Genomic DNA, 21,830 nt, shown 5'->3' with positions numbered 1-21,830 from the left:
ATTAGGCCTATATGATGGGGTATGAAAAAGTAATGAATTATCTACAGAGATGTTCAAATCTCAATGTTGATGCGATTGACACTGGGGTATGTATGGTGTCAGAGAAGATATCTGACACTTCCCACAATGCATTTCTCCCATTTCAATTGTCAGTACCGGTACTGATTTGCTATCTAGTGTAACATGGGTCGATAGTGACATAAAGTAACTCAATGAACAGAGCACATCCAAATCTTGCAAAATGTGTTTATCGACCAGTCTATTCTCAACAAGAAAACAAAGGGAATGTGTACAAAGTACTATGGGAGTGTCATTTGATGTAATGAGGTGATGGCTCACGTTGCAAAGGATTCTGGGAAGGGTAAGATATCTCCTCTGGTATGGTATGAGGGGCAAGGCTAGTTGCAAAGAAAGTAAACTTTGATTTCAGAATTGACAGATTTTTTGTTTTGACTAATAATTTGTAAGCCTAAATGTAATTTTTTAAATGTTTCTCATTTATGTTTTAATGCCTTGCTTTTTTGTATTCATATAGATGCGCTAAAATTATGTTGGTCTTTTATATGCAACTTTCTCTTCTCTGCTAGATAAAACATTTTCCTCAATATTAAGTACTGTAGAATTTGGCCTAACAGCAAAGTGAGAACAGTCACTACCATGTTGTTGATATGTTTGTTTCTTTGTTTGTTTGCTTGTTTAACCCCCTGGACATTACTGATCATCTAACAGCATTTGTGGTCGATGGTTGATAACTTTAAATGCTCATTTCAATTGCCAATTATGTATGACCGGGCTTTAAACTATTTATGGTCAAACTTGCATTTGCAGATGATCTTATTAATACCCTCCTTGATTGGTTCAACATTGGACACAATATTCATTTTCAATAAATCAGAATCCTCCTCAGTGAATATTGCTATAAATCAAAGAGTGATGGCATTCATAAAGGAAGCAATGTCTCATTGGACTGTAGGTCCAATTTCTTTCTTTCTTTCTTTATTTATTTAACTTGATTAGAAAAATCCCACATATCTTGCCAGTGAGGGGTTCAAGGGCCATTCGTAGCAAAAAAATATGACATGCAAAATATATGTTGCACTGGGAAAATATATAGGCGTGTGTTAAACATACAATACTAAAGAAAACACAGTACACAATGATATTGTTTTGATCGCTTTTTGTTATTACAAATTTTATTTTTGCCTCCACCGCTACGTACATTACTGCAAAAGCAGAAGCACAGATCGATTAACTCTCAGGTTGTAATTTGTTGTATAATTTAGTACAGTTAGGATTGTCCAGCTTTCACACAATTAAGTTGAGTGCCCACATTTCTTCAATTACAATGATTTATAAATACTTAACATGGAACAAATACTCTCTATTTTTCAACCAAAATCAATTTAACACATGCAGATTCCTCATTTACTAGGTACACAGTGGCTAACAGTACTTCAGAGGCTCCACAGGTTGGTGGTACCCAGTAGGTTCTTACGATATACTCTACAGGTACCCCACAGGTACTATATATAAGTACTAGAGAGGTCCCTGTGAGGGCCTTGGTACACCTTAAAGTAACTCATAGTGGAGAGTTGCTGTGTGAACTTATCTGAATGTGTCTCATATTTCAAAAATGTTCCATAAAAACTTGGAAAGTGTAAACAAGGTCTGAAATAGAGAATCTATGCACACTTTAATCTATTGGGAACACATACATATCTACTTCTATGGGCAAGCATAGGTATCATATGGCTTAGGTTATTTTGGCATAATTTATTATGCTTATCCATAATGGATAGTTGGCTACAGAGTGACCATTTACCCATAAGGTCACTCACAGCACTAAACCTTACAAGAAATATATGGGGATTAAACCAGGTCCACACATGCACCACGGCAAATAATATGTGCCATATGTTTGAAATTAACTCCATGTTCAGATCTTTTTTGATATCTTCCATTTGAACCCCCTCAAAATAAATCAGTTTTAACCCAATGGACACTACACCTTTCATACAGTGTCCCTGATTGGTTATTTACATGATACAATCATCTGAGTAACCAATCAAAATAGAGCTCTTAGCCATTTTAACCTTAACCTCATACAGACTATTCTTACAATATCTCTGATTGGCTCAATACATAATGCAGCCCTTCTTTGTGACCAATCAAATTAGTTCTTAGAGATGCCAATGATTCGGCCGGTTGTGTGCCCATGGGGTTCAAACATGTACATAAAGCGTCACATGTTACATTAAGAGTAAATAATTCACATAGAGAGGTAGAGCCTGTTATTGTGAAGCATGCGGAAAACCATGCATGCATACATAGATTTGTTACTGTATATCAGTTGGTTTTTATAAAATTGTACATCAACATAACAGACATGGCATGTAAGAGTTCACAACATTACAAATTCTAATTGAGGATTTAAAAAGATATTTCAACTTGGGATTAACCAAACTTTATAAATGATTATCAAAATTGCCAGGAATTAATTTCAATTGTTATAGCTATAGGGGTATATAATCCAACTGATACTTTTGTACAGCATGCAAGGTTAAAGGTCACATTGGGGTGACCTTCTGGGCATCAGCCTGCAAGGTTAAAGGTCACATTAGAAGTGACCTTCTGGGCAACAGCCGCTGACACCTGACGCAAAGCACAACTAACACAAGCATATCAAACATTCTTTTTGAAAAGGATGTAAAGCTCACGGGGTATTATTGTATGATACATCATTCCTTAAACATACAGATTTCCTAAAAAATAATCAAAATTGAGATAGGAAATCGGATGTCAAACAAGCTCATCTGTCAGTGCAAAGTTCATTAACCCCAATATGCTTGTACACTCAAAGAATGACCTTTACATGTGTTGGGTACAAAAACTCAAACCCCACAACTTCAGGTCAAAATTTGTGCTTTGCTTGTTTTATAGGTGTCACTGACATTTGCCATTGGGATGAGATCATTAAGAATTACAGTGAATGTGGGGATATGACAAGTGGACAATGTTATCATTAATAAGCCATTTTGTTATTTTCTTGTTTGTTTTCTGTTATGTTATGAAATCTGCTTTTCACTATTTACAAGCAATGTACTGGGTAGTATAGATAGAGCCACGTTTTTTTTTCTTTTGTAATAAAATGCGGACATCCACTTTTACAAACAAGTTCATATGAATTTCAGTATGTAGTATAGTATTTCCTCAATTGACTCTCTTCACAAAAGGGTGTATATACAATGACGTAATTAGTAGCATACTTTCTTTTGTCTTGGCTTACAATGACTATAGTTTTTCCAGAAGTGTTTCAAATGATTTGTCGAAAACATTCGTTATTATCATCTAACATCTGGCTAGCAAGGAAAGCTTTTTTTGACTCTCTTACAGCGCCTCTGATTGGCCAATTACATGATATAATCATCTGAATAACTCTCTCCATGCAGGTGTCAACTGCAGATGACAAATTTCAATTTTTTTTAATTCAAAAAATTGTAGAATTGTAAATTTTCATGACAATAGTTGGAATCAGCATGAAAAATGCATTAAAATGAGTACAAACAAGCCTAGTGTTGGTTCAGTGGTTCTTCAGATAGCTCTTGATATTTTGAGAAAATGTCTAAAAACGTGGGACTTTTTATGTTAGAGCCTTTGGTTAACATGCAGAGCATTAATCATTCTTACCATGTCTCTGATTGGCTTAATACACAGATATACCCTTCTTTGTAACCAATCAAAATAGTTCTTATTAGGCCAAATTTGGTAGTGCATTGTATAGTCAAATTAACCAAACGGTTACAAATTACACAACGTGAAACCAAGACAAAGGAAAGTATGACGTCACAACATAATCACCACATACACCCTTATGTTATGAGAATCCATTATGATTAATTTTCTTCTCTATATACAATGTAATCTATAGTAATACTGTCAAAGATGTGTACAGCTAGACAAGACGGAAATAATATTTGAAAAAAAAAAAAAAAAACTTGGGACTCTATAATAACTAGTAGACCCCCCAGAACAAAGGTATACAGTAATAAGATAGGTGTGTCTCCCAAATTATTGGCATTCCAATGCATTTCATCATCAAAAATTCTTCTGAATAGAAAAGAATCTTCTGAATGGTATCGTTTGATCCAACCATTATGGAATCATAAACATTCATATTATTATAGAAAAATGATTTAATATCGTGTACATCGTGGAAAATACTCTTTGCGTGGCTGTGCGTAGTAAGCAGTTGTACGCAGATAACCTCGCACCTGTGGACACGTAGAGTAGCATTGTACACTCGTGTATTAGCATGATTTAGTCGCGGAGTAACAAGCGTACTTAAATGTTCCACGATGTACACGAATTAAATAATTTTTCTATAGTTGACTGCAAAAAGGTCGCTACAGCTACAGCTTTGATGCATATGATACCAAACTTGAGTTTCACCTTTCTAATGATACTGACAACTCAAATGGTATCATTTTGATATAGAGATGCCCCTGTTTTGGTAAGAGCAAGTCACTTCTGTTCTAAGACTTATTTGTTCTTATTATCAAATAATGACAGTGGCATAGCATTAGTCATCCTATTGGTGGGCACAGACCACAGGAGGCACAAGCTGTTTTTTCAACAATTTTCCTACAGTGCCCCTATGACACCCCCGGATGACACCACGACACTGAATGATATGAGATCTCCAAAAACATGCCACCTTGTATCTCATTCTTTTACCTATCCACAACCCATCATAATAAATTGACTGCAATATAATAGGCTAGCATCTTGCCTATTGCTTAAAACCTATGGACCTATGACACCAATCTTGAGTATCACATTTCTAAAGAAACTATTACCTCAAATGGTCTCATGTTGACAAAGAGATGCCCCTGTTTTGGTAAGAGTAAGTCACTTCTGTTCTGAGACTTATTTCAGGCGTGTAACCAGCTTGGTCATTCCGACAGGGCAAAGTCTTGTTAAAAAACACAATTTCACCTGTACTTTTTTCTGAGGGGTGGGGCATCTTCACCCCAGTTACATCCCTGCTTATCTCATCTTGTTGGAATAACAACCATTTGGGAGGGGAATGGGGAAAAACCCATCACAGACCCATCTGAGTATCACTCTGTCCCCAACAAATGAGCCTAGTACTGATTCTGTTGTGTGTAATGTGAACAGTCAGTCTTTTAGTTATACACTATTCTCATTCTCTTGTTTTCTTTTCTTAGTAAAGTACATACAAGAGGTTACAAATGGACGGTCTGTAGAACCCAGGCCACTGATCACTGCTGCTTGTTTTTCTTTTCTTTTCTGGTTTTTGTTTGTAAACATAGTTTGAAATGCTCACTGTTGGGCCTAGTATGTTTTTGTTTTTTGGTAAACAGATTTTGAAATACACACAATAAGCTTAGTGTTCCCCATTCCCTTAAGCCCTTAATGCATTATGACAACATGATATATGTGGATGGATCAAAGCCACATCCTGATTGGTCTACACACCACCATACTCCAAGAATAATGCCTTTAACAACCAATCAGATTACCCGATTCATTGCAGTTTCCAGAGGTCTAGGTTCATCAGTATAAAGCATGAATAACATAATAACATAATATTCTCATACCAAATATTTTAATATTAAATTTGCACATATCCATACACACAATATATAAAATAATTATAAACAATCAGCTCAATTTTTCCATCTATTCTCCCGTTTCTCAGTAATAACTAGAAACTTCACCACCTCTTCTGTAATGTTTTAGTTTTGATCATAAAAATGTACTCTTGAAACTATATATATAAAATTTTCAACATATCTAAATAATTAAAGCTGACTTTAAGGTCCATTCTCTGACAGTGAATACCTTGCACATAGTAGAATTTGTAACAGTAGCATATTATAGTAAACCAAATTACAAGTTAAAATTGTCTAATATTATACATGTAGTGTCTTTGTATATACCCTATATCCTATATATTGGTCACTATACTTAAGTGCGGGAAATGAGACTGAAAATCGCTGCAGTTTGTGATCCTACAGTATTCAAACTTCATATTCAGCCCTAGCCCTGATGAGCTTTAGACCGATGATTATCAGAAAAAAAATCACATTTTCTACAGTCCAAAATAAGCTAACAAATGAAATACATCATATTAAATATTTTACACAATATCAAGGTGAATTTGTTAACCAATTCATTAATATGTGAGTAGAAAAGTTATCAACTAGTTTCTGCTTGTTAATCTATCAATTGGTTAGACATGACTAAGTTAAACCCATGGGTACTATTGTCTTTCTTACAGAGCATATGATTAGTCAATTACATGATATAATCATCTGAGTAACCAATCAAAATAGAGCTTTTAGATCGCTCAGCAATTATATGCTTAATCCCCATCAGCCATACTGACTATTTGTACCATATCTCTGATTGGTTCAATACATAATAAATCCCTATTTGTAACCAATCAAAACAGTTCTTAGAGGCCAATAGTGCCCACAGGGATTAGGTCTTCATATCACTGGACTTAAAACTATTGCAATCTAACAGTGTTACCACATTTGTCAAAAGTATTCACTTTCAGAGAATGCCATCATTCACTTTGTTTTTGTACTCCTCTGTTTCCTGTCTTCTTTATGATATATCATAAAAAATAATACTAAATCATCACACAACAATCATATATACAAGTATAAACCACATGTCTTCGCTTCTTTTTATATCTTTGGGGTTCGTGCTGGAATGCACATTTACAATCTTATTTACATGCAATAGAGGTAGAGATCATGAAATACATGAGTAAAATATAAAGCTATTCCTGTTGGAATCCATACACCCCCTATGGAATAAACATCCTTAATCTTCCACACAGGGAGTGTGAACTTGCAAATGGGCTTACCTGAATGTGTGACTCCTTTTGAAAATCTACACCCTTTGTGTGGGAGATTAAGGTCATTTCTTCCATAGGGGGTGTATGGATTTTAACCAGAATAGCCGAATATCGTGAGGGGGATACAATAACATGCAGCAAATAAATAATCTTTGGGTAGCTCATTTATAGTATTTCACGATCACTACCACCTTTTTAATTTATTCATAGCATTACAAGTATAGGCACCAAACATTATGTTCTTGGTTATTTTTACAAAACTTCTTTAAACCCCATGAGAACTACCTGCCTATTGTTCAAAAAGGAGTTTTCATTATCAATTGGACCAATCAGCAACATTTTTAGAATAATTTCACCATGCAAAAAAATTGGGGTGAATTATTTGCAAAACTCCATTCTGATTGGTGATTAAAATGAAGATACCATGTAATTGACCAATCAGAGCCAATGTTAGATCGGCAGGTAGTCCTCAGGGGGTTAAAACAGGAGGAGTTCCACTAATACCAGGTCAGATTTATTGAAAACCAAAGTGATGTTACAACTAAAAAACTTTGATATGCATCAGATAAAAAGAAGACTTGATTTCATGGACATTATAAGAAATACCAATAGAATTATGGGTAAATAAAACCATGTGCATGCTGGGTAAAACTGGATATTGATACAAAAATTGTCACATTTTGAATACTTTGATTATCATTTGAGTACTAATTTTTCATATAAATGTACATGGTTAAAAACAAGTTTTGTAATTCTTAGTACATACAAATAGTGTTATTTATTTTTGGTTAAGTACATATTGTTTACATAATAGTTGTATGTTAAAGTATCCATAAGTGACCCATTGCATTTTAGAGTGTAATGCCTAAAATGTTGCAATTTTTATTCTTTTTCACTTAGTTACATATAAAAATTGTCACATATTCATGTGACATCGGTACTAACTGTTAAACATGTGACATTGTTACTAACTGTTAAAACTAAACCACATAAATTCCATTAATGTTAAAACAATTATATATCATTTACAGTACAGGCAATAAATTTAAAATTCAAATTGTTTTTTTCTTTTGAATTTAAAGGGTTTATAGGGCAAATTAATAAAGGCATTTTGCTGTATTTGGTGCAATAATAATTCATATTTAATATATACGATAAAGGCATGTGGAAGCATAAAACAAAACTTAGTATACATATCATAAAAGTCACAAGAAATCATATTGCATGCATTGATGACATAAAGCTTAAATTCACAAACTCCTGCACTCTCATCCTTAAAATCAAAGTTCAGCAATACTCATAAACCAATGTGTCGACATAATGCACTCTGTGGGATAGAGGGATGATTCATGGAGCATAAATCAACCAATAGTCAGAGGTTAAGTACATAGGAGTATACATACAGTACATAAGTTTCTGAACTTTGGTCACAGAATGAGAATACAGGAGCTTGTATTAAATTAATTGATGAATAAATACCCTTCACCAACATGGAAGAAGAAATATAATAACAAAAGTTAATTAGAAACTATATTTCAATTAAATATTCAAAGGTGAGAAGTTTAAATAGAAAACATAGCTGTTTTGAGGTGGGTTTCATGAAAGTAAATTTGTGTGCAGGAATTCAACGGATAAAAATTGTGTTGCTATGGCAACTGGAAGGCAAATCATGAAATGTTGGGTGCAGCATGGAAGTGCTAGGGAAGTCCATGTCCCTTAAGGAAAACATAAATCAGGCTATTCTATTTAAAATCTAAACAACCCCTGTAGAATACCGTATGTTTTAAATATCTACTACAGGGGGAGTGTAAATTTCAAATGGAATGAACACATTAGGAAGCTTCATTTGAATTCCATACACCCTCTGAGAAAGATTCAATCTGAATCTTCCACAGAGGGAGTGTGTTTCAAATAGAATTGGTTTAATGTGCTAATTCCATTTGAAATTCATACTCCCCCTTATGGAAGATATTTCCAAAATCTTCCACAGAGGGAGTGTGTACTTTAAACGGATTAGCCCATTAACTGATGTACCATTTGGATTGGAACTGAAATAGAAGACTTAAATTCATCAGACATTTCTTCTTAGTAATGCATATTCACCAATTCCTTTCTTATTCAATTCTTAAACATAATCAGAATTCTTCAAAGAAAGTCTCTAAAACTGATTGACAAGGTGCCGGTAAATTTTGTTAGGACACAGGTTCAACACTTAACAAGATTGTCAAATTAGACAGACAGTTGGAGCCTATTGATTGCCTATTATTAGTGTTAAGTCCATTCTGACATACCATGATAATGACAAAATAGCATCAAAATATATCAGTTTTGAAGTGAACTGGGACATGTGCACAAAATTATTATGAATCATTCTCAATCTTCATCCATAGCCATCCATAGTTCAGTAACCCCCCATTAACCATTGTGGTTTTAACAACAACCTCCTGGTTCTGGGTATGAGATGAGTTTCAAGAGTATAGTTAGATATATGAACCCAGTTACTGGAAAAAATTGTAATTATTTGTGACATTAGGTAAAAGCTTGATATGTAATTTTTTTTTATTTTCAAATAATTTCAAAAGCTATGAAATACATTAATAAAAAATTGACAGCTTTCTTTCAATATACAAATTATATTAACAATACCATTTTATTTCCAAACTTAATAATAATAATAATAATAATATTAATAATATTTTTTACAATTTTGTCCAACTATAAGCTTCCAAATCTTTGGAGCAGTAACATCACATATTTAACCACCGGAAATGGCAAATTTACATGCAAACAATAATATTTATACTTTTTTCCAATTTTTTATACAAAAATGTACAATATCATTCAATTTTTTCCCTTCAAAAAAGTAAGGGATTGTTTTTTTTTTGTACAGGGCTACATATAGAAAAGCCAACTGACTTTCAGTGCGTGGGAAAATAGTTGCTAGGAGTCTCCAATGGAACTTTTTATAAGCTTATGAAATATGCTTCAACAAAATATTTCCTGAGTTCTATTTGAACCTCTTTGCAGGAGAGAAGCCACAATGTAAATGTATGAACACTCAACACCCAGCTAGCACTCAAACCACCATAAAATGAATATATCATGAATACTAATATGGAATACAACTTGAATACTACAGAAATACATTCAAGTTTGGTATCAGTTATCCAACTTTTTCAAACCTGGGTAAACTTGTGTTATCTTAGGGAAACTTCATAAGCTTTATATTAACCACAACATAATGACCCCTTAGCAACCATTTCCCATCATGCCTTTCTTGTGGCAACAAATATGACGTCTGCTGGCAGTACATTAGCAAAACTGCATTTCTGACAACAGGGTTTTACCATGGTCTATTATCATTGACACCATTCACATTGGAAAAAGTGAGGATTGACCAAAAGTGCTATTACGGTGAACCATTCAGTGTGGCTTGAAAATGACGATTGTCAAGAATACTACTATTTTCTAGGAACTTGAATAAATGCACATATGATACATGATCATAGAGAGTACAACCCTTCTACTTCTTGATATGTTGCAACTCTATAAACAGAGATTCAAAAGTACTAATCATTTCAGCCAAAATACAATACAGATGCCTATAATGGTCAGTTCTGCGAACCTAGCATTATTGCAATGTATTTCAAGTAGGGTCAAGATTCATATAACAGTAAACAAACTATCAAAGAGATAGGTGTACAATGGTCCCCTGCACCTTTGTTCTCTCATCACCTTCCACTGAACATCCTATGGTTACTGGTAAAAATTGGGTACCAGCAAAAATATGACACAGACATCCCCAACATGACTGGTGTGAAGACTACAAATGGTCATCTTAAAAAAAAAGTAGCCTGAGTCACTCAAGCCCTCTTTTGCTGCCACTTATAACAGTTGCACACATTCCACAGTACGGTAGTTATAATCTTTAAAATTTTGTTTTGCACATACTGTTCATCACCAATGGAGGAACTTAGCCTAACTATATATACAATATAGGTGTCCTAGCTAGCTAGCTACACTAGTGTCTCCTCGGCCGTTTCAAGTTGAGCTTGTATCGTGCCTATGCTCTTCATAATCTTCTTCTGATGACCAACTAGTGTGACCCCTAGCCGGGGTAAGTCGTGTTGTGTGAGGCGCGACATCTTCCAGACGGATGTAGCCTGCGTTGGCAAAGTCATTCTTGTAGCGACCCATTTTGATGCTGTCCAGCCATTCAGAGACATCGTGGAGACAGTTGATGTCGGTTGTGCTGGACCCTAAGGGGCTGGCACTGGAATGAAATTGAAAAACAAAACACTTTGTAAGGCAACGCCAAATTGCTAAATATGTTTTATTTTTGGTAGTCTATGACTGCCATTATTTTTGAAATTGAATTCATTTCAATGAAGGAAACTTTCACACATGAATCACAAACTAAATATTTCACCCACCTGTTTTTGGAAAAAAATCATTAAAAATGCACAAAACAACTTTCCCCAGTTGTAATTATTATAGGCTTACCATCTGCTAAGAACATTTATAATATGAAATTCACAGATTGTATAAGAACATCAAAAGTCAATATGTTGTGTAGTCAGATTGCTGAATTTAGTCTATTTTAACCGGGACTATTTTCCTCAAAAACACATTTTTGCGAATTCACTGAACGTTTTAAAGGGCTTCACTAATATTTTGATTCTGATCATGCTTTCACTTAGAGATCAAAACTACTTACGTTGCTTTTGCCAGTGGTCTAAGAGCATTAGGATTTCTAATGAGGCGATCTAGTGTAGCTGCGATGGTTGAGAACGTGGGGCGGTGATTGCGGTCCTTCTGCCAGCAGTCCAGCATGAGTTGATGCAGAGCCTCTGGACAGTCCATGGGAGGAGGCAACCGATAGCCTTTCTCTACAGCTTTGATAACCTGAAATGAATAACAATATCAACATGAAATATTTATAACCTTTTGCAGACGACAAAATTAACGAACAACTTGAACAGTAGATTTTAAAGTATTTTATCCATAATGTGCAATCTATTGTATTTTCTTTTTGTTTGCAATTTTTGATGTATATTGAGTGCTAAATAAAATGAAATGAAATGAAATGAACAAATACTACACCCATTTGCAAAGATCTTTCACACTGCTTGCTTTGGCACCGGGTAAGGCGTAAACATGAAGTCGGGATCTGATTGGCTTATTGAATTAGGCCATGATCACATCAGCACCTCATTCGCCGATCAATCTGGGTAGCATCACATGACGCAGGTGTGACCTAGTTCTTTTTATGCGATCGGTCGACCAGTGTGAAAGGTCTTTGCAAAGGAGTGTGAGTGAGTCTTCAAGCATGAGAGAGCTTGCGATTTCCAAACATACGTATTATACGCTCGTGCATCTATTCAAAATGCCGTCACATGAGAATGATTTTGAATAGATTCACAGGCATATGATAATACATACATTTGGAAATCACAAGCACTTTATAATTTTGTGATCTGATCTTCTCAGACCAAAGAAGGAAATTCTTAAAATTATTTTATTATCATTACTTTTTGTGATCTGATCTTCTCAGACCAAAGAAGGAAATTCTTAAAAATTATTTTATTATCATTACTAACTTACTTAGTACCTAAGCTTAATGATGTTGAAATGCCTATGTCCATGGCATAGTTGGTTGCAAACTTTAATATCAACTTTTTATATGTGTTACATTTTCTATATTTATTTTATTTTTACTCCTTCCATCATTCCATTATAGTTCAAACAAGATTTTCTTTGGGGTCCTTTAAATAATAAGTTCTAGAGAAAATATATCCAGCATTTATTTGAAAACTTGCCACACTTACATCTTGATTGGGCCAGTTCCAGTAGGGTCTTTCTCCATACGACATAACTTCCCATATAACAACTCCGTAACTCCATACATCACTGGCTGATGTGAATTTCTTGTAGGAAATGGCTTCAGGGGCTGTCCATCGAATCGGGATCTTTCCTCCCTGTGAAGAAAAGCCAAAGAAACATAAAGCATCAGTAAACTTGCTACTATATGCAAGCATCAATATTTATTTTCTCCAAGGATATTTGTAATTTTTCTGGTCAAGTATAGATTTTTACCAAACTTTAATAAGAAAGAAAGAACAGTTTACCAACCCAAAGTGTTACAATTAAACAAGACAACAAATAAATACAAATCCGGACTGGCACACAACCCAACTTGAACACTTATTTATCAACTTGCCCAAAGGACCAGTTGCTGTGGTTGACAACAGGCCTGGCAAAGTTGAAATAACTTGCCCAACTATTATTTTAGAGAAATTTAGGTAGGGGTGCCTCTAAGAAGATAAAGTGAAGTAACAACAATGTTACAACTTGCCAGATGCATTGACAAATCTTTATCACCAGTGAGCAAAATTCAAGCCCTTCATAGTAGAAAACCTAACAGGAATTACTTACTCTGCAATTCCACTAGTCAGCAACTTGATCATTACAAAAAACAACTTGTGACCCAAGACAGAGGCAATTGTAAAATCCCACCTATCTAAGACCCGACCTTTGACCTACCTTTGTCTCGTAAGCTCCTTCTGATTTCCTTCTAGACAATCCAAAATCAGACACTTTGCACATCAGATCATTGTCTACGAGAATATTACGAGCCGCCAGATCTCGGTGCACAAAGTTCATTTCCGATAGGTATCGCATTCCTGACGCGATGCTGACCATCATGTTTAAGAGTTGCATCACTGTTAGTTTACCGTCATTGTCCTGGATATGAGAAAAAACATAGAGGGTTAAAAATAGTATCATTTTTTCCTTCTTCAAAATGTTCAAATTTTTATCTGGGTATGCTCCTCTGGTTTGGAAAATATGTTCATAAGGTGTAACCTTTTAAATAGGCACCATTCCACTACAACAACTGGAACCTTAATATTTAGGGGCTTTTGGTGACTTGCAAGTCTTATGAATTTTTGATTTTAGATTGCCAATGTAATGACACCCTTTTCAAAACCTTTGGCAAACTTTCACATGAAATTTAGCGGACTTTTCCACAAAGACCTGTAATTTTAGAATTGAGAACTACTTGCCAATTTATTGTACACAGATTGCTTTCCCAGTTTATTACTGTTTTTTTACCACATAAAAATATTCAAGTCGAAATGCTATCTAAAACTTCTTTTTATACTATACCCCAGCGATTTGATTTCATAATAAATTGTGGGGGAAAATAATTCAATGATTCACTATACTCACCCTCAAAAACGTATCCAGCGATCCATTTTCCATAAATTCTGTGACTATCATCGCTGGCCTGGTCTTAGTGATAACACCCAGTAATTTGATGACATTGTCGTCATCAAACTGACCCATAATGGAAGCTTCGGAGAGGAAGTCGTTGCGGTCCTTATCTGTGGAGGTTGTCTTGAGGGTCTTGACTGCCACCTTGCAGGTCAACTTTTCAGGGGTTAGCATGAGGGCGGCGCAAACATCGCCAAATTCACCTGGTGGAGAATGAAATTTGATGATTAGTCTTTCTTGGATTGTAAACACAGATAATTGTGACGAAAGTGACTTCTGTTTGTGAGAAAATTTAACCAAATTTCAAATCAGTATTTTATGTGGTTTTTTTTAAAGGTTTTTCCATTCAGCACCTAGAACATACCAATCCCATTTCTGTTCAAAATACAAAAATTGTCTGTTTAAATTTCTTGACCTTTGAACTTACCTCCGCCAATAACCTCAAGAATACGAATACAATTGGCATCAATTTCTGTAGCAAACTCTCTCACTGCTTGGTTAGGATCTTCGTATGTCAGTGGGTCTATATACGTTCTACACTTAGAGATGTGTGGCAATATGACTGGAAAATTTAAAAAAAGAACATACCAAAAGGTTAAAGGTTGTAGTGTACTTGGACTTTCTTTAACATTAATCTATCGTAAACATATTTTAAGATAAATATCTGTGTTCCTAGTAAGGCCCACATGGCCCTATATTGGGCTATTCTATTTGCAATCCCTATACCCCCTGGAAGACATGACCCTGATCTCCCCACACAGGGAGTGTAGATATCAAATGGAGCCCCCCCCCCATTCAGGTACCCCCATTTGAAATACACACTCCCTGTGTGGAATTAAGATTAAGGTCATATCATCCATAGGGGTGTGAGGATTTCAACTGGAATAGTTCATTGGCCCAACAGGTTGTAAAATGAGCAAGGAAATAATAAGAAAATTAAGTTTGTTTAAAAATCATTCACTGGTTGTTTTTTTCATGAAAAGAGTAACATTGGTTACTGCAGCTAGCATGTTTTAACAAGAACAAAATATTTTAATTCAGGATTGAACATCTTAAAGACGATTTGCATGCAAAAATATTACGCTTAGCAATTCATTTCAGAATATAAATCAATATTCTCTCATAAGAAGTAATATTTTCTAAGATTTTCTTTTCTCTATTTGTACAATATTTACATTTTGGGTATACAATATAACATCCAACCCAAAATGTGTATTAATCTTTCTTGTAAATCTTGACTAACTTCATTGAGGTACATTTCATATCTGCATTGCAAATCTGAAAGTGCCACAAGGAGAAAATGATTTAAAAAAAAACACTGAAGATAGAAGGAATAAGTTCATTCACTCACCTGTTGCTATGGGCAGAATCAGCACACAAGCATGAAAAGAAACAAAAAGGGATATAAATTAGAAAACATTTTACTATTACAACATTTATGGTCTATTAGCAATATTTGAAGAAAATTAATGATAAGTATTTTGCCCTGAAAGTTGGTTTAAAGGAGTATTTTGTGAATTGGGCATCCTCATTTTATGGTATGTTTGAGTCGAATTTATTCCCAAAATTTCTGGTGATTCTTACTTTGCATAAGTTATGAATGATTAAGTATATTACATTGCTCCATAGACCACTGTGCTATAGTTTTGTTCTGTTAACAGAACTAAAAAATTTGACAATAATTTTGCTAAGTGAATGAACCAGATGTTTCCCAGTGATATAAAAATGACAATGGTTTTTGTTTTTTGTTTTTATAGAAGAAAAGTGGGGGATAAGGCTCCTTTAACTAAAATATCATTATTCTCACTTTACATAGATTTAATTAATGCCTGGTTTTTCAATATTTCCTATTTAAGGTTCTTCGGTAAATTTACAATAATAGTCTTTACTTTATGGGATTATTTCGCCAAATCAGGTTATAAATGTTCATGTCTGAAAATTGAAATGTTGTTTTTTTTGTTTGTTTTTTCAGGCTCTTCGGTAGTTTGTAAAAATTGTCAAAGCACATTTCAACAAATCAAGTTATAGTATGTTAATATCTGAAAAAAAAAATGAAAATCCTTTTTCATATTTCAAGATGTTCACATCTAAAGATCTGATGGAAAAGAAAAAAAAGTTTTCCCTTTTTCATATTTTGAGATGTGTATGCAACCCAAAACACACGTCGGTTCAAATTGCCTTTATGCGGAACGCTGCAAACATTTCCTGTACACAGTCATTGTTTTCTCATTTTTCGCATAATTTTCTTCACTATTCCTTTCCCCCTTCCTTGTACAGTCAGAAAAAATTCTGAATAAAAAATAATTGTAGAGCGTAATTCGAGAGCATGAGAGAACACACAAGAAAACCGACAGGCATTATCTTTGCCTTTATTACCAGACACGTTCACTGCCATTTTTCCATGTTATTCTTATGCATTGCTATAAACAAAACCTTTCATATTCCATGGAAATGCATACATTTTGCCTGTTATTGTTGTTATTCCATCTTTGAAAAATCTTTAAAGTGCCAAAAGCCATTTTGTTTTACTTTTATCTACTTTTTAACATGTTTGCACTATATATTCTTTAGCGCAGAAAATGAACGCACGTCTCTTCTACTTTACAGTTTTCTATTTAGACTTAATTTACACGAAAGTCGTAAAAATGTTGACTGAATAAGGTGTGGTTCAGTAAAATGATTACAGGGAAGAAAATGTCAAGAATTTTTCTTCTATATTCGTTGACGGTTTACAAAAATCAGTTCAGCCGAGTTTTAAAAAATCTAACTGTCCTTGCCACTCAGCAAAAGCAACAAAAAAAGTCGCTGGTAGTTACAGATTTAAACACAGTTTCTTTCGCTTCATCAGAAACAGATTGGTTACACCCCAAATATGCAATAAGTGAACTTGGTGGCCTAGCATCAGTCATTTGATTGGGGGCACCAAGTGAGGTGGCATTGGCTGTTTTTCTGTTCTACCTTCATGTACGCAAGGTTCAAGGGTTTAGGGTTAGAGCTGAGGGTTTGAATTAGCAGACTTGTAGTACCCGTACCCGTACTCGTACCCGTACCCGTACTCGAGTCCCAATTTCCGTACCCGTTACCCGTACTGCGTGCCCATGGCTTCGGACCCGTACCCGTGCACCCGTACTCATGCCGTGCTTTGACTTCGTGCCCATACCCGTACCCATTACTCATGGACTGGGACCCGTACCCATACCCGCATACCCATGGCCTGGGACCCGTACCCGTGCCCGTACCCATGGCATGGGACCCGTACCCGTACTCATGGTCAGGGACCCGCACCCACCCATGGGTACGGGTACCATACAGTACATGGTTACACAAAAATGCAGGAAAGTGAGAATAGAATACTCTCACTTCCCAGATGCATGTTAACTCCACTCATGAATCCCACTGTGAGTCCTCTGATCATAAATTCATAATTAAAACAAATATGTTAGGCCTACATCATGGATGGGGTTGGGTGGGGAGTAAATGGAAATCTATAGCAAATGCCCTTAAATTTATTTTAGCCTGGTCCAGGGCCTTGAAAAAGATAAATCCAGCCCTGGGTACATAAAATGAACATGGATGCTGCACTAAATTTACAATGTAGCAGCCTGTGCACACTGCCACCCATACCCAAGACACGTATTCTACATGTACATGTCTCATTCACACAATGACTGATCAATACAGAAAAAGACCCAGCAAACTGGGAAAACATTTCAAGATTTTTTCTTTTGTGGTGAATTTCAAGTTATCATGTTAAAATATCATTATTTTAGCGTTTATTAATCATTTTGATATTTTCCATTCAAATACACTCCACTACTTGTATGCTGCACACATGTATAACTAATGATAATGTTGACTGGTGGGACTTTTCTGCCAGCCACATGAGCTCACAGTGTACATACTTCTTGTGCCAGGCTTGGGCTAGTGCATCTGAGACAAATGAATAGAGAGGTCCTTACCATACAGGAATTTGGGATTTGATAGAGATTTAAAGGAGTTTCAAAATATTAATAAAACATGGATATAATTATCCAGATGTGCATAATTAATGGTAATAATTATAATGATTAAGCTAATGGATAATCAGTTGGATGTGTATTGTGTATATGTGCATGAATGTACTTGGAAAATTGACAATTAATTTAATTCCAATTGATGTTTTAAGATAAATAATTTTCCACATTGTACATGGATTGATTGGACTGGAATCGGACTGGGGTCGACTTCGAGCCAGAGTCCTATTTTTTGACCAAGCTGAGCTAAGCCTTTTAATGTTCAATTCTGGACCGAGTCCAGCAAAAAGTGGACTTGAGTCAGAGTCCAGACTTGAAAGCTACATCCACTGCTAAATATACTAAAGTATGTTGAAATTAGCATTGCACAGTCTGGGTATGCGTACATAGACATAGTTTTTTCACTTGCATCCCAAAATATGCCACATTTAGGCTAGATTCACCATGACCACCAATATTTAATCTCTTTTTGTACATGTTTAATTATTTATTTATACTCATAGCCATAATTGGACTCATACAAGTCCAAATTTCCATACCCGTACCCATGGCCCGTACCCATTGCCCCATACTGGGACCCATTACCCGCACCCGTTTCGAGTCCCAATTTCCGTGCCCGTACCCGTATTCGACTCGTACCAGTGGCTTCGGACCCGTACCCGTACCCATACTCATACCCTACTTTGGACTACCCGTCCCGGGACTGGGACCCGTACCCGTACCCGTACCCATGACCTGGGGCCCGCACCCGTACCCGTACCCATGGCTTGGGACCCGTACCCGTACCCGTACTCATGGTCCAGGACCCGTACCCGTACCCGTACTCATGACGGGTCCCAATACTACAAGTCTGTGAATTAGTGTCAGGGTTTAGGGTAAGGGTTAGTGTTAGGGGTATAAATAATTTTGTGATGCTTACATGAGGGTAACACCCGTTTTTCTGCAATTTTCGATGAGACATTTCAAAATTTCACTAAGATTGGGGCCCCTTTGACTCTATGCCACTGAGTAAACTGGTCTTAAATAACTTACCATAGACAGACTGCACAATACTCTTAACATTTTAATAATAAACAAGGAAATGAATTCTAATTTTCTGAAGTGAGAATTGAATCAGGAGATTTTTCATTTTATTTTCTAAGCTTACCTTCCCCATTGGCACCATTTGAGTAGATCATGCCATTTTCATGTGGCGGCATTTCTTTTTTCCTGTACAACAAAACAAAGAATAAAAGGAAAACCTTCATTGCACTGAAACAAACTTCTTCAAATTTATATACAATTTCTCACTTCCTGTACATTTTACTTTTTTATATATACATTTAAATATTTCTTTAAAATTCAAGTTGATTTTTAACAAATTGAATTGAAAAGCATGCAGAATAAAAATGCTTTAAAAGCAATATTTACATGACTATTTCATTAAAAAGAAAAACACAAATTAAATCATCACAGAATTTAAACTTTGTTGCATTCACATTGGTCTGTAATTCTACACCAATTTCTTGGTAAATTAAAACAAACAAAATTCCCTTTAAAAAGAAGAGTGTACTGTATGAGTACTATAATTATACTTTAGGTCACCTGAAGTGTGGAAGTGACATCAATGCTTTTTGGCACTTGCACTGCAAGTGTGCCAATAAACTGCTTTTGTATGCGTATGTGTATGCTCTGAACGATTAACTTTCGCTCACATTTTGATACTGCGGCCAGCAAAATACACACCAACATCACTACCGAACATGATGTGAACCAAGGTATAGAAAACATGTTCTCTTGTCTCTTTCAAATGATTGGATATGGGGTATTCTATTTAAAATCCACACCGCTCCTGTGGAAGATTTAGCTAAAGTCTTCCACAGAGGGAGTATGGGTTTCAAATAGAATAGACAATTGGGTAACTTCCATTTGAAATACTCCAGTTGTGGAAGATATAGGTAAAGCCATACAGAGAGTGGTGGGTTTAAAAATAATTAACCCTAGCCAATTCCATCTGAAAAACATACTCCCTCTGTGGAAGATGTTTCTTAAATCTTCCACAGGGGTATGGTCGATTTCAAATGGAATCACCAGATCACCAGACCAATGTGATTGCAACAACAACATGCAAAATATTACTAAAAATGTGTCAACTATTTTATGAACAGAATTAACCAACTCTGTCCAAAATACAAAACAACAAAATCATACAAGTAAGTAAACACATAATATGTACTCCATGCAAAGAAATAATTATATACTGCTGAAGCTAAAATTGTAATGGTAAGCACAGTGTCTAGTAATATGTGAATGTGTTATGTTCCCAACTGTGTGTGGTGTAAACATTGCTATTTTGGATTGCATTATTTTGTTAACTTTGCCGTCTTGTTGAAAATCATAACAAAATATGTTTTTGAAGCTCTCAGCCATGAAAATGAGTGCAGGTACTGCATAAAAAATTAGTTACAGCTTTGTTATTTTGAGTTGGAAAACAAGGAACTTTGCTGTGAGAAAGAGAGAATGAAAAGCAGAAAGTTAATTGGAAATACCAATGCTGATATTATGCACTCCTAATATGGTAGAAGGGTGTAGCTTACGCTACAAAAATCCTATTGTGGCCACCTGTACAGGTAATCTTCACCAAGGTACCTGACAGGTACACAGAGTACCTACACTGGTACTGAACAGGACCCACCAGCAGAGTACCTGTGCAGTAGCAGCAGAGTACCTGTGTAGGTACTTTGTGTGTACCTGTCAGGTACCTTGGCAACGGTGTACCTGTGCAGCGGCCACAATAGGAATTTTGTTGTGTACATTTACTTCACTAACATGTTAATTCCTTTTGCTATAACTTTGGTTAATTTTTTTTCCTGTGACCCTAGCATGGTTAAAGGCCCATTCAGTGATTTGCTCATCCGGACGATCGTAAAAATCATCAAAATTCAGATTTTGGTACCTTTGTAATTGGCATAGATGTGCTAACATAGCCTGCTAGTGGTTCGGTCGAAAGCCGTGTATTTTAGACAAAATAAAGCATTTGCATGATTCTGGACTTTTGATACTGACAGTACAAAAGTCCGACTCGAGATCGAAAAAGCTCACTCTCCACGTACCAACACGCGTTATGTATTGTTTCTACTACTTATTACATCAGTAGCTACTATTTTAAACAAAATACACAATTTTAACTGTTTTTCATATTTGAATTGACCGTTAGTTTGCCTCGGTGACCTAACTGACCTTTAATTGCTTATTTTGTTTTCTACTACAAAATTAAACGTCTGTTTTAAATCAATTTAGACTCTACTTCCCCGTGTTAGAAACACTGGACTAGGAAGTTTTTCCAGTCGATTGGTGGCGACTGCACTGTCTGAAAATCTCGATTTTCTCGAGTCGATCTGAGTTGAAGTAGAAAACCTTTCTAAAACTTCTGTTTTTGACTAATTTGTCGATGTACTCAGGGGAAAAGTGGTTTAATGAAATTCTGTAGACTTATTCTTTATTTCTAAGCAACTCTGACAAATTTTCATTTTTTTTAATGTTCCTGTGAAATCACTGAAAGGGCCTTTAAAGGATGTAACTTGTACAAACAATCAGAGGAAGATACTCTCTTTTGCCAAATCAATAGTGGGGGCCTCTAAACATTGTCAAGAAGTGGCTGAAAAGAACAA

The 21,830-nt window shown here is 35.5% G+C and overlaps 1 protein-coding gene across 1 annotated transcript in view; it reads right to left on the bottom strand.

Moving 5' to 3' along the window:
- Window positions 1–1,160: 1,160 nt before the first annotated feature.
- LOC140157067 (ephrin type-B receptor 2-like) overlaps window positions 1,161–21,830 on the bottom strand; it is a 393,532-nt gene continuing 372,862 nt past the window's right edge. Inside the window, 8 exon segments of the mRNA XM_072180133.1 lie at window positions 1,161–11,032; window positions 11,034–11,165; window positions 11,610–11,797; window positions 12,721–12,870; window positions 13,436–13,636; window positions 14,123–14,370; window positions 14,595–14,729; window positions 19,328–19,389. Of these exon segments, the coding sequence (XP_072036234.1) occupies window positions 10,909–11,032; window positions 11,034–11,165; window positions 11,610–11,797; window positions 12,721–12,870; window positions 13,436–13,636; window positions 14,123–14,370; window positions 14,595–14,729; window positions 19,328–19,389 (1,240 nt within the window). The 3' untranslated portion in view covers window positions 1,161–10,908.

This window comes from Amphiura filiformis, chromosome 7 (genome assembly GCF_039555335.1).
Source record: "Amphiura filiformis chromosome 7, Afil_fr2py, whole genome shotgun sequence".
Classification (NCBI taxonomy): Eukaryota; Metazoa; Echinodermata; class Ophiuroidea; order Amphilepidida; family Amphiuridae; genus Amphiura; species Amphiura filiformis.
Note: the sequence above shows the minus strand (reverse complement) of the source record. Positions and strands in the feature narration are given on the sequence as shown.